Source organism: Arvicola amphibius, chromosome 4, assembly GCF_903992535.2.
Source record: "Arvicola amphibius chromosome 4, mArvAmp1.2, whole genome shotgun sequence".
Taxonomy (NCBI): Eukaryota; Metazoa; Chordata; class Mammalia; order Rodentia; family Cricetidae; genus Arvicola; species Arvicola amphibius.
Window position 1 is genome coordinate 83,996,851 of NC_052050.1, and position 12,252 is coordinate 84,009,102.

Below are 12,252 nucleotides of genomic sequence, written 5' to 3' on the forward strand. Positions count from 1 at the left end.
ATGTCATCACTGGTTTGCATGCCCACTCTGGAGGATGAGTTATTGCTTGTCTCATCTCCCAGGCTCGGGACATCTTACCAGTGTTACATAACTAACATTAGTGGTCCAACCAGTGACGGCAGTAGCAAAGAAGAAACATTTATGGAGGGCTTACTATATGCCAGATACTATAGTTTGAGTGTGTCTATGTGTGTGCATGCATGTGCCACCACCCTGGGATGGATATCTCATAATTCCCTTCAGAGATGTGAGCACCTCACCCAGGGTCCCAGAGCTCCTGGTAAGAAACTGTTGCCCGCCATGGTGTCCAATCTCTACTGCACCGGCCCGGGAGCTGAGGATGTCCTGGATCCTTAGAAGAACCACCCGTCTTCCAGTTTCTATAACGTCATTCATTGTTCATCTATCCATCTCGACCCCCCAGGATTGCCAACCTCAAAATCCAGCTGGCCAGACTTGACGGTGAGGCCTGGCCTGGGGTGCTAGACTCAGAGAGGGACCGGCTGATCCTCATCAACGAGAAGGAGGAACTGCTGAAGGAGATGCGCTTCATCAGCCCCCGGAAATGGACCCAGGGAGAGGTGGAACAGCTAGAGATGGCCCGGAGGCGACTGGAGAAGGACCTGCAGGCAGCCCGGGACACCCAGAGCAAGGCACTGACCGAGAGGTAGGTCTGGGCTGAGCAGATGGGGCTAATCTGACCTGACAGCCCTGCAGGAGCCGGGAGTCAGGGTCATAGTGAGGATGCCTGAGCAGACCGGTGAGCGCTCTCATTTAGAGTTGTTAGCCTTCCGGGGTGGCACATCAGAAATGACGGCTTACGTTCCTCTGCACCCGTTCCTCTGCACCTGGACCCTGGTACTTCACACAGGAGGTACTTCTCACCTTCTCGGGAGGGTGTCTGCTCCCTGAAGCAAGCCCCACAGCACCTGATCACCTGGGAGAGTGGTATTCCAGTGCTGTAACGGTGACTCTCGGTCTCTTAGGTGACGGGAAATTCACAGGTTTCACACAATGGACATCTCTGCTTTATCAACTGGGCTTGTACCTGTTGTCACTGGGGAAATGATTCCCCTTGCTTATTTCTGCTCCCAAACATATACACACCCTTGGATTCCCTGTGTGGGAGTTTGGGGCAGGGGACGTACTCTAAAGTTTCCTCTCTTCTGTTAAACAGTCAGCCCTTGGTACTCTTGGGTTCCTGATCCTGGAAATCAATCACAGATTGAAAATGTTTGAAAAGTAGATTTAAAGATTAATATAACAAAAAAATACAAATATTCAATGCATTATCTTAACAACTAATTTGTAGCACTTACATTGTGTTGGGATGCCCTGTATAGAGATGATTTAAAGCCTACAGGAGGATGGGTGAGATGGCTTAGTAGGTAAAGGTGGTTGCCACCCAGCCTGGCAACCTGAGTTTAATTCCTAGGACCTACTTGGGGAAAAACTGTGCACGAGTGTACACACAGACACACATATACACTTACACTGAAATAATAATGAATCGCGCAGGAGACTATGTATACAGACACGGTTTTAGTTATAGACAGTCTTAAACATCTGTATGTTTTGTTACTGATGAGGGTATTTGGAGTCATTGCCAGAATATGCCGATGTTTGCTTTTCTTCTTCACAACCCACTGTCCTGATTTCAGCATGTCCCGAGGGGGCCGACGTTTGATGGCCAGTGGCCTAGGGGTTGCAGACTGAAATGCTTACAGGCCAAGCATGTGCTGGAATTGCTTGAGGCACACCTAGCTGTAGACCCGTCAGTCTGGAGGACACTGACCCTGCTTGTCTGATGTGGGCGCTGCCTCCCAGATCCAGCGAGCAGGCTCTAGGGTTCTGTGTGGCCCGTGGTCCTTATATTTCCTTTTTGTAGTGCTTAGGGATGCAACCCAGGGCCTCACACATGCTAGGCAAGTGCTCTACTATTGAGCTATACACTACAGTGGAACTTCAAAAGGTTATCAATTGGATTTTTAAGTTTCAAATAATGACAATTAATGTAAACTGTAAAGACTGTGAGCCAGCCTCATCTGTGACGTTGAGACCTGTTTCAGACTCTGTATTTCCTTTAGTGCTCCTTGCGACCCCTTCTCCCAAATTACGAAATAGAAAATTATTGCTGAGCGGTGGTGGCACATGCCTTTAATCCCAGCACTCAGGAGGCAGAGGCAGGTGGATCTCTGTGAGTTCGAGGCCAGCCTGGTCTAAAGAGCTAGTTCCAGGATGGGCTCCAAAGCAACACAGAGAAACTCTGTCTTGAAAAGCAAATCAAAAACAATAGAGAATTGTGCTTAAGGGAGGTCTTCTAGTGTCCAGATATTCACCCGTCCATCCATTCACTCGCTCAGTCATACCCGCCATCATTCGTTGTGCAAAGGCTGACGTGTCGCATGATATCTGTGTGTGGCAATCTGGAGCTTTCAGAAGTTAAGAGGTCTGTTATCTGAGGTCAAAGTGAGAAGCCTGCTGTCGGTGAATCAGTGTTGGTTACTCTCTGTTGCCGTGAGGAAGCAGTGTGACCAAGGCAAACTTCGAGAAGAAGAGTTTATTTTGGCTTATGGTTCAAGAGGGTTGGATTTGATCCTGGCAGGGGAGTGTGGCAGCAAGCAGCGGAGCAGCAAACTGAAGGGTTATATCTTAAACACAAGCAGAGAGTGGAGAGAGAGAGAGAGCAGACTACAAATAGGGCACGGCCTGAAGCTCTTAAATCCTGTCCCCGGTGACATACTTCCTCTAGTGAGGCCATACCTCCTAAATGTCCCCAAATAGCTCTACCTGTTGGGAACCAAATATCCAGATAGATGAACCTATCAGGACACTCTCACACAAGCTGCCACAGTCACAAAGGGATTCCTCCATAGCAACCAGGTCTGCTGGAAACAGGACCTCGGGCCTTCCAGTTTCTAGGATTGTATAATGCAGGAGAGTGTGTATGTGTGTGTGAGACACAAAGCAAGAGAGAATGGTAACACAACACGGAAGAGTGGGAGCGTTTTTCTAATAACCTGAACGTCTCTTCTGGCTATTTTCATTCTGTCCGTAGCAGATTTTGAGCCTACCACTTAAGGGGTGAAGAATTAAAGCTTGTGATTTTTCATTTTAATTTTTTTTATATTAACATAAACAGTGCTTGTAAATATTTACAAAGCGGGATGCTATTTCAGCGTGTGTCCACCTTGAATAATGACGACACCAGGATAATTGGCATTCCCATGGTCAACATTTCTCGTTTCTGTTTTAGGAGCTTTCAGAATCTTCTTGCTGTTTTGAAATAACCTGTCCACTGCAGCTTTGTGACCGCAACATAGAGCCCCAGAACTAATTTCTCCCATGGGAATGTATTTCCGGACTCATTATCCGACCTCCCTCTAACCTTCCCAATGACCATGCTTCTTCTCTGCTCCTATGAGATTGATTTCTGTAGCTTTTAAAATGAGAACATGGCAGTGTTTATCTGTACCCGGTTTATTTCATTTAACAAAACGTCTTCCAGACCCATCTATCTTACTCCAAATGACAGTATTTCATTCTTTTTTATGATTTAATAATATTTGTACAAGCAGATACACGCCCACACAGCCACACTGTGATTTGCAAATGTGCATAATTGTTGAACAGGAATAAGCGAGGGGATTCATTTTCCCAGCAATGCCAGGCGTACGTCTAGTTTGTAAAGCAGGGGAACACGCATGTGCCTCATGGGGAGCAGTCTGGGAAGGCCGGGCGCCTGTATGTACCTGTATGTGTTCTGCATATACACTGCCCGTAGCCCTTAACCTCTAAAACACCCAGCTTGCAGCAGCATCCTAGCAACTGAGTAAGCTCTGTTTTCACTAGCATCTGATGCTTTTCCAGGCCTGGTCCTGACCCTGAGGCCTTTAAGAATCCCATGATTGCTAACTGGACCAATCTTTCCAACCAAGCACACTCTCAGAACTACTAACTGAGACATCCAAAGTCTATCGCCTTCCCTTCTATCATCTACTGGCAGGAATGGCTGGCCAGATCTGACCCATCAGCAATTTTACCATAAGGAGAACAGCAGACCTTAAATAACTGGTGTTATATAGCCCACACTGGCACTTGCCTGAAGTGCCATACCCTTTGGGGATAAGGGTTCTGTCGTATGCCCTGTACCTTTTGTGTTTGTTGAAAGTATAAATGGATGGGAGGCCTGGCCTGATCCCTGTTGTTTGTATTCAGTGCTGGGCCTCTAGATTCCTTTGTGCCAGTGCCTGGACTTTCACCTGGGACTAGACCCAGTGACTGTCCCTGAGAGCCATTGGTCGTCCATCATCTTCTCTGCCAGAAGCTGGAGAAGACACACTTGACTCTTGCTGGGTCAAAAGAGATACTTTATACCTGTTAACCGTGACTAAGCTATTGACCAATATGGGCTTCATTTGCCTCATAGAGGAAAAAAAGAAGGCAAAGCCACCAAGTACCGGAAGTCTACGAGCAGGCCTTTTGGACCAGATTGTGAATGGAGATATTTCACTGCTGTGAAAGTTTTCATTTCCTGAAGTTAGAACTAGAAGATCCTTCAGGCAACCCAAAGGTGCACTGGTCATGGGCCAGACCCTATCTTTTGTCTAGTAACTTGAGAGCATGCTTTACAGATGAGGAAATTAAGACTCCCTTGACATCACCCAGCAGCAGAGCTGGAGTTAGAAGCCTCCAGGCTTGCGATTCTAGTGCCTACTCCATTTAGACAGCTGCCTGCTCAGAAGGCCTTTCAATATTGCTTTCGACCCCATCTGTCAAAGGTCCAGCAGCCCCAGTGGAACAGTGAATCCACACGACTCTCCACTCCTCCACTGATAGGGCCACATGAGGGTTCTGGGGGACAAGGTCCCTGGGCACATGCAGCAGTCAGGAAGACTGTGGGCACAGGACAAGATGCCACTTGTGCCCTAACGGGGGTCTGAAGAGAGAAGCCAAGGGAATGTCTGGGACGGTGCTGATGGATCTCTTGATTCTGATCCCTGTTGTCTGTATTCAGTGCTGGGCCTCTAGATTCCCACTTTCTTTTTCTGTAAGTCCCTCCCTCCCTCCCCTCCCCCTCTGTGTCCCTTTTTCTCTTTTCCTTTTAGCGCCCCAGTGCCCTTTTTGCATTCCTCCCCACCTCCCGCCTTTTCTTTCTCCTTCAGGTCTGTCTTCACATTCTTTGCATTCCCTGTGATTCACTCTCTCTGCGAACCATGCATCAGAGCTGGTGTGCAGTCACACAGGATGCTCGTTAGATCATGGGCACCACAGCCCCACCCCGGGGACCAGTTCTTCAGGCCTGAGATGCAGCCCAGGCGATTGCATTTTTAACCAGCACCCCAGGCGCCTAGCTACAGCTTGTGGGCATTCAGGCCCCACCCCCTGGATCTTCTGCCTATTTCCACAATCGATGTATTCACGGCCTCCCAGCATGTGCCCAGCACATCACTCACAGGCCATCTGGCCCGTTAAGCCTGCTGCCTCTGGGAGGGGACCGCAGCACCTGCGTGTTACTGTCTGTGGCTGTCCTTGCCTGCTTAGGAAGTCAAGTCAGCCTGAGGACCGTTCCCTCACTGTCCCGCCCAGGCTCCAGTGGGGACCTGCAATTGCTCCCGGCATACTCAGGCTTGCGCTATAGAAACCGCACGAGCTCCACTTCTTGACCTCAGATGTGTATCTTCCTTAGTGAGCTTTGCTCTTAGAGAGGGATGGGATATTGCACGGCCTCATCCATTCCCTTGAGAATTCTGGGATTTGTTCACTAAAGGCCCCATCTGCCAGCCTCTTCTCTGTCCCTATCAGACCAGGCAAGAATCTGGGAGGAAAGCTCTGGAGCTTGAGTTGGCCAAGACTCATGCCAAGGCCAGTCAGCCTACCGATGGCTTACTGTTCTTGTCAGTGATTTCACAGGTTCACTTGCCCAGGAGCAAGCTCAGCGTCTGCACGCTTGTGTCAAGGGCCACCTCTGGTCTCATGAGCTAGAGGCCTAGCTGTTGTGGGTAGAGAGATGGCCTGGCTTGGTTTGATTTTGTGTGAAACCAGCCCTTGTCCTCAGGCACCAGGCAGCGCTGACTGTGAGCTCTTGGTGCCTTCCTGGGTCCAGAGAGCAAGGGTCAGTCAAGCTCCTTCTCCAGCAGAGTGGCAGGGAGGAGCAATGAGTCACCTTGACATGGAAATTTATCATCCAAACCCCACAGTAGAGTGAATGAACTCACCCGCTTCGCCCAGAAGAGTGGCCCCTTCCTCCCCACCTCCTGTCCACAGAGCCACTTCAATTTCCCTATTAGTAGGGGATCGCGAACTGTCCCAGATCTCGTGGGTAAACACTCTTGAAGTTTGAATCTTACCCATATAATATCTTAATATTCCTGGTAACTGCCAGCCTCCCTTGTCATTGAGCCCACAGCCTTTCTGCCTCTCCTTTAAGGCCACAAGGATCTGAGGAAGACACTTCCCTTAAACACTTCAGTCTGATACACGTGCCATCTGCCCAGATCCTATTGTCTAGAGGTTGTTCATGTGCCTCAGCCAGTTCTAAGAGAGCCTGGGAAAGTGATCTAATGTTGAGCCTGGGAACCCAGGACACAGGCAAGAGTGGGTGCCAGAAATCTGGCCACAAAAGCCATTTGCTCAAAGTCTAAATTAGGGATCCCGTCCTCTGCTCTTTTCAATTCTTCTGGACCTTGCCACACCCTCCTCTAATTAGATGCCTGTTGTCCTCCACCCTCCGTGCTCTGTAAGAGTGGCAGCAAGTTCTCTTTCCCAGGGACAGCATCTAGTGTGACCTGGGGACTCAACAAATCGTGGTTGATGGAAAGAAGAAGGGAGGGCAGGAGAGGAGAGAGCAGTTGAAAGAGAGGAAGGGAAGAGAGAGGCAGCAGGAAGAGGGAATGGTACTTGGTGGAATCCTAATTCTCCCACTACATCCATAGCTTTGAGTAAATTATGTAACCAAGAGCATCAATTTCCTCATCTGTAAAATGATTCAAAATCAATCTTCATGTGCACATATCATCATAAAATAAATCAGTGCAATGTGTTTAGGTTCCTAGTGTAGTCCGTAAGGCATGGCAGGTAGCAACACGATTCCTACAGAATTTGTGTATGAATTGACTGTATGTCTTCACAACACCCTAGTGAGATGTTTTTACAGTAGTCCCTGTGCACGTGTCTCTCGGTTGTCATGTCCGTCTGTCAGGGCACAGACCTCGTTTTCCTTTACGGAGATCCAGAGGGGACCTGGAGCACGGCATCCCTTTGGGGCATCATCCTCGTGCCTTCTCTTCCTTCAGGTTGAAGTTAAACAGCAAGAGGAACCAGCTGGTGAGAGAACTGGAGGAAGCCACTCGGCAGGTCGCCTCTCTGCACTCACAGCTGAAAAGGTGAGTGGTGACTGTCCCCATAGGGATGGCCGGGAGGTGGTCCAGCTCCATGATGCCCTTCACTCATCTCCCTTGACTATGAGATGTGGAGAAGGTGGTTATTCTAGCAGATACGGGCTTGGCCAGGGTGGCTGGCTATGGTCCTTCATCCCTTGGGACTGTACACTCAGAGATGGTCCCAGGAAGATGCCCAAGTGTATGAAAGCCTGTCACTTCCGCCTGCTGGCCAACTTCTACAGCACATAGTAGGCTTCTATAATAATCTCAGGCCTGAAGGGCTGAAGTATATTATTGAAACATCACAGTAGTGTTTTGTAAGCTTCTCTCCCTCCCCAGTCCCCAGCAAAGTGGTTTCTTCCCGTTTATAGCAGTAGATACCGCCTTTCAGCTGACGTTTAGGATGTAAGGTCTCCTTTTAAGTTAAATATTTGAACATATTGAAAAAGTGAGTTGGGACGGGGACATGGTGTCCCGCGCCTTTAATCCCAGCACTCGGGAGGAACAGCCGGCGAATCGCCGAGGCCAACCTGTTCTACATGGCAAATTTTAGGCCTGCCAGAGCTACATCTCAATCAGCCAATAAATAAAAGGAAATAAACAAGCAAAAATAGTTCAATAAAGTTGCAATGCGAGCAATAGGAATCAGGGGTAGAAGGAAACTGGAAGTCACATGTGTGACAGCACTCAGAGCTTCAAACAAGGGCATCAAAAGTTTGAAGCCAGCCTGACCTACAAAGCAAGAGTCTGAACTTGGGCCCACAGCCCAGCTCTGCTACTTTGGGTACATGACTTTCTCGGGATCTCTTATTTTCTCCTGAGTGGAATTGGGTACATGGCCCAGCTTAGGCTGTCAAGTAGGCTAGGAAGACAGATGCGTACCCAGTATCCTTAGCGTTTCCCAGACCTGGTGGAGTTCCCTGAAGCCGTCTCACTGCACCGTCGTCTCTCTCTTCCTCTTCCTGTCCCCAGCCTCTCAAGTAGCATGCAGTCACTGTCTTCAGGCAGCAGCCCTGGGTCACTCACATCCAGCCGGGGCTCCCTGGCTGCCTCCAGCCTGGACTCCTCCACCTCAGCCAGCTTCACTGACCTCTATTATGACCCGTTCGAGCAGCTAGACCCGGAGCTCCAGAGCAAGGTGGAACTGCTGTTCCTGGAGGGCAGCACAGGGTTCCGGCCCTCAGGCTGCATCACCACCATCCACGAGGATGAGGTGGCCAAGACACAGAAGGCAGAGGGAGGCAGCCGCCTGCAGGCCTTACGCTCCCTGTCTGGCACTCCAAAGTCCATGACTTCCCTGTCACCACGCTCCTCTCTCTCCTCCCCTTCCCCTCCCTGCTCCCCTCTCATTGCTGATCCCCTCCTGGCTGGAGATGCCTTTCTGACCCCGCTGGAGTTTGAAGACACAGAGCTGAGTACGGCTCTCTGTGAGCTCAGCCTCGGCAGCAGCACCCGGGAAAGATACCAGCTAGAGGAACCAGGACCTGAGGGCAAGCCACTGGGCCAAGGTAAGGAGCATGGGGTCCTTATTTGAAACCAGGAGGCAGAGGGTTCCTGTGATAATTCCTGACTACTGTCAATGGCTGGGTCTTTATGGGGCTGGTTATTTATTCAGTAAATACTGACAAATGCAGAATGTGCTAGGTCCTGGGCTAGGATTTTGCTTTGTTGTGGTAGATTTCATTCAACAGCTATTCAGCACCTACCAAAATGAATCCCAGATCCTGGGCTAATTGAATATACATGGATTAATTCAGCTAAGCTTTCCACAGATATGTCATATGGCAAACTTAGTTGCTAAGGACCGGTGTAGATGACAGACACCACTCTTAAAAAGCATAGGTTCATTTGGAGCCACTTGCACTAGATACATACCAGACAAAAGCATGTGAAGAAAACCCAACAGGGCATGTGGGAGAGCCTTTGGATGGGGGTGAGGTGGCTCGTTGAGAATGGATAGAGGCTTAAATCGATGAGAAGGGCTTGGTTGGGGGCCCGGGTATAAGAAGGTGTGGTAGCATTCAACTATAATCCCAGAATTTAGGAGGAAGGGGTGTGAGGATTAGGAGCACAAAGTCATCCTCCACTATGCAGCCTCTTCGGTTGGAAGCTTTGAAATTGTATCTCAAAACACAAAAGCAATGGGTAGAGGTGCTGGCTGCACAAGCTTGACAGCCTGAGTTCAATACCCTGAACCCACGGTAAAAGGAGCACTGACTCCCAAAAGTTGTCCTCTGACCTCCGTATGCGTGCCAGTGCACACTCATGTGCACACATGCACATAAATACACACAATGATAATAAATTTAAGGGGCGGGGAGAGAAAGGAAGGGAGTGAGTAAAATCTCTGGGGCCACAGCAGTGGTCGTAACTTCAGACCGAGAAAAGCTAGGGTCAGTGGCAGCATCCTGAACACACAGGGCCTGGTAGTGGGGTGTGGATTGTATACTAATAATAGCACGGACCTTGGGAACCCAGGGAATGGCTTGCATTTCTTCATAAAATCAAAGAGAACATTCTGGTTAGGAGTCAGATGGGAATCTTCAGATTGGATGCTGCTGGTGAAATTGATGGCCTCGGTTTATGAGACGGAAAACCGGAGCCGCTGCCACAGAATAAACTACAGTTCTCTTATCTGAGATTGAGATGTACTAGAGAGAGAAAGAGAGAAAGGGAGGGAGGGAAGGTGGGAGGGAGGGAAGAAAATTGTTTCTTTTCTGCCCATTTCCTAGATGAGGAAGCTGAGGTTCAAAGAGGTAACATCTGTTGGCCAGGGTTGCCCTCGCAGCAAATGAGGAAGCTAGCAGGTCTTTCTGATCTCAGAGCCCAATCCCTGGATGGGCTCAGTGTCCCACAGATGTTGGTACTTGCTCGCCCCATCTGGACATGACGTAGCAGCTCATCTGTGGGCCCCACCTTGCCCCTACAGTGTCCTAGCAACCACAGTATTGGCTTTTGTGGTTGGATCGAGGCATACAAGGTTCACTCAGGTCCTGGAGCATGTGTCTATCCATTTAAGCCCCATCCCTCTGCAAAGTGTGCATTGTCTTTTTTAGAATGGGCAGTAGCGTGGCTGCTGTGCCTGGAACTGCCAGTCTGTGCATAGGAGTCAGTAGTGGGGGAGTGAGGTTTCGCAGTTAACTAAAGGCTCCTGGTGTCAGCCATTTCTTTAAAGAGGGACTGAGAGATCCCTGGGGTTCCCTCATCAGGAAGGGAATCTCGCTGAGTTCTCTCGAACAAAAATAAAAACAAGCCTCCTCCTATTGCAGGTGGCAAGCCTCAGCAAATTGATCCCCAGGGAGAAGGAGGTGTGGGTAAAAGCTCTTCCTTGGCTTAAGAAGCCTTTGTTCAGGATCCAGGGCCACATCGGGACATTCAGACTCCAACCAGGTCCTGGAAAGAGACCCTCCCCATCCCCCTCCTCCCCCAAAAAGTAGTCTCTGGACTCCTGGGCTAGCTAGGTGACAACCTGTTTCTTTCACGCCATCTCCAGCAATCTTGCCCTGCTGTGAGCTGTGCCAGGCAGGGCTCAGCCACTAAGCAGGTTATGCGATTAGCGCTGCCGTTCAGTCAGCAGACAAATTAATCTCCTTAAGTGGTTTAGCGGAGAGCAGAGAGCGAGCAGGGCTGAAGGTGGGAAGTCTCCCCCAGGGCTCAGCAGGTGTGGCACAAAGATGGGAAAGCTTTTTTTCCTGCATCTCCAGCACCAGATGCGTCCCAAGCTCTCCTCACCAATGGCCTGTTTCCCCGGCCTTTTAAAACCCCAATCTCAGTGCACAACCATACATCAAGCCCCTGGAGTGTCTCTGTCTACCCCAGGGCCGGGCTTACACAAGTGCTTAGGCTGTGGGGTGAAACATCTGGAGCTAGCCTTCATGGACTGAAAGATGTGATTTCTTCCCCTCTGTAGCTCAGGGCCTGGCAGTGGGTCCTGCGCGCCATTATTTGGGCATGGAGGAAATGTGGACCACATACAAAGAGCCCAGTTATGACCCCAGCCAGAGGCTTCTGCTAAGGGGAAAGAGGGGGAGAGAAGGAGGAGCTGGCTGTGGATTCATCCTCCTTTGCTTTCCTTTAAGAGGCAACGGGCTGTTAATTTTTCCCGGGTATGTAGGGAAGACCTAGAAAACAATACTACTCTCTGCACAGGATGACTCTGTCTTGTAATCCCAGCACTGAGGAGGTTTAGGCGGAAAGATCAGGAGTTTGAAGCTAGCCTTGGATACATCCTAAAACCCAGTCTTAAAAACCCAAACCTGTCAGGTCTGGAGAGCTAGTCAAGTGTTTGCTTCACAAACATGAGGGCCTGAGTTAAACCTCCAGAATTCATGTTTTAAAAGTGATAAGAAGCCAGCATTGGTAGTGTATGCTTATAATCCCAGCACTAGAAAACAGATGTGGATCCCTGGGGCTTGCTGGCCAACTACTCTATCCTAATGGAGTGTGGGGGGGGGGGGGTGAGAGAGAGGGAGAGAGGGAGAAAGAGAGAGGGAGGGAGGGAGGGAGGAGGGGGAAAAGGGGGATATATGAGAATGACAAATGATTTATAAGCTGTGGTCCAACTAATCCAACATGGCTTCCTATGACCAGAGGGTCCTAAAATCCAGCAGTTGTTCACTCCACGAGGCTGGATGTCTCAGCTGGTCTTCAGTACTCCTTAGAATAACAAATAAGTAGGCTGTAATGCCAGGGGTGGGGAATGAACTTGCCAGCAAAAGCAAGAACAAACAGGCAAAGAAAGAGCAAGTTTCCTTCTCCCATGTTTTTATATAGGCTTCCAGCAGAAGGTATGGTCCAGATTAAAGGTGGATCTGTCCACCCCAAAGATCTGGATTTAAAATGGATCTTTCATGTCAAATAATTTAATTAA

The 12,252-nt window shown here is 49.4% G+C and overlaps 1 protein-coding gene across 2 annotated transcripts in view; it reads left to right on the forward strand.

Moving 5' to 3' along the window:
* Window positions 1-12,252, forward strand: part of Wwc1 (WW and C2 domain containing 1) — a 152,588-nt gene that overhangs the window by 110,184 nt on the left and 30,152 nt on the right. For both annotated transcript variants that reach the window (XM_038327022.2, XM_038327024.2), the window contains 3 exons: window positions 425-667; window positions 7,296-7,385; window positions 8,355-8,890. In XM_038327022.2, the coding sequence (XP_038182950.1) occupies window positions 425-667; window positions 7,296-7,385; window positions 8,355-8,890 (869 nt within the window). The remainder of the gene's footprint in view (window positions 1-424; window positions 668-7,295; window positions 7,386-8,354; window positions 8,891-12,252) is intronic.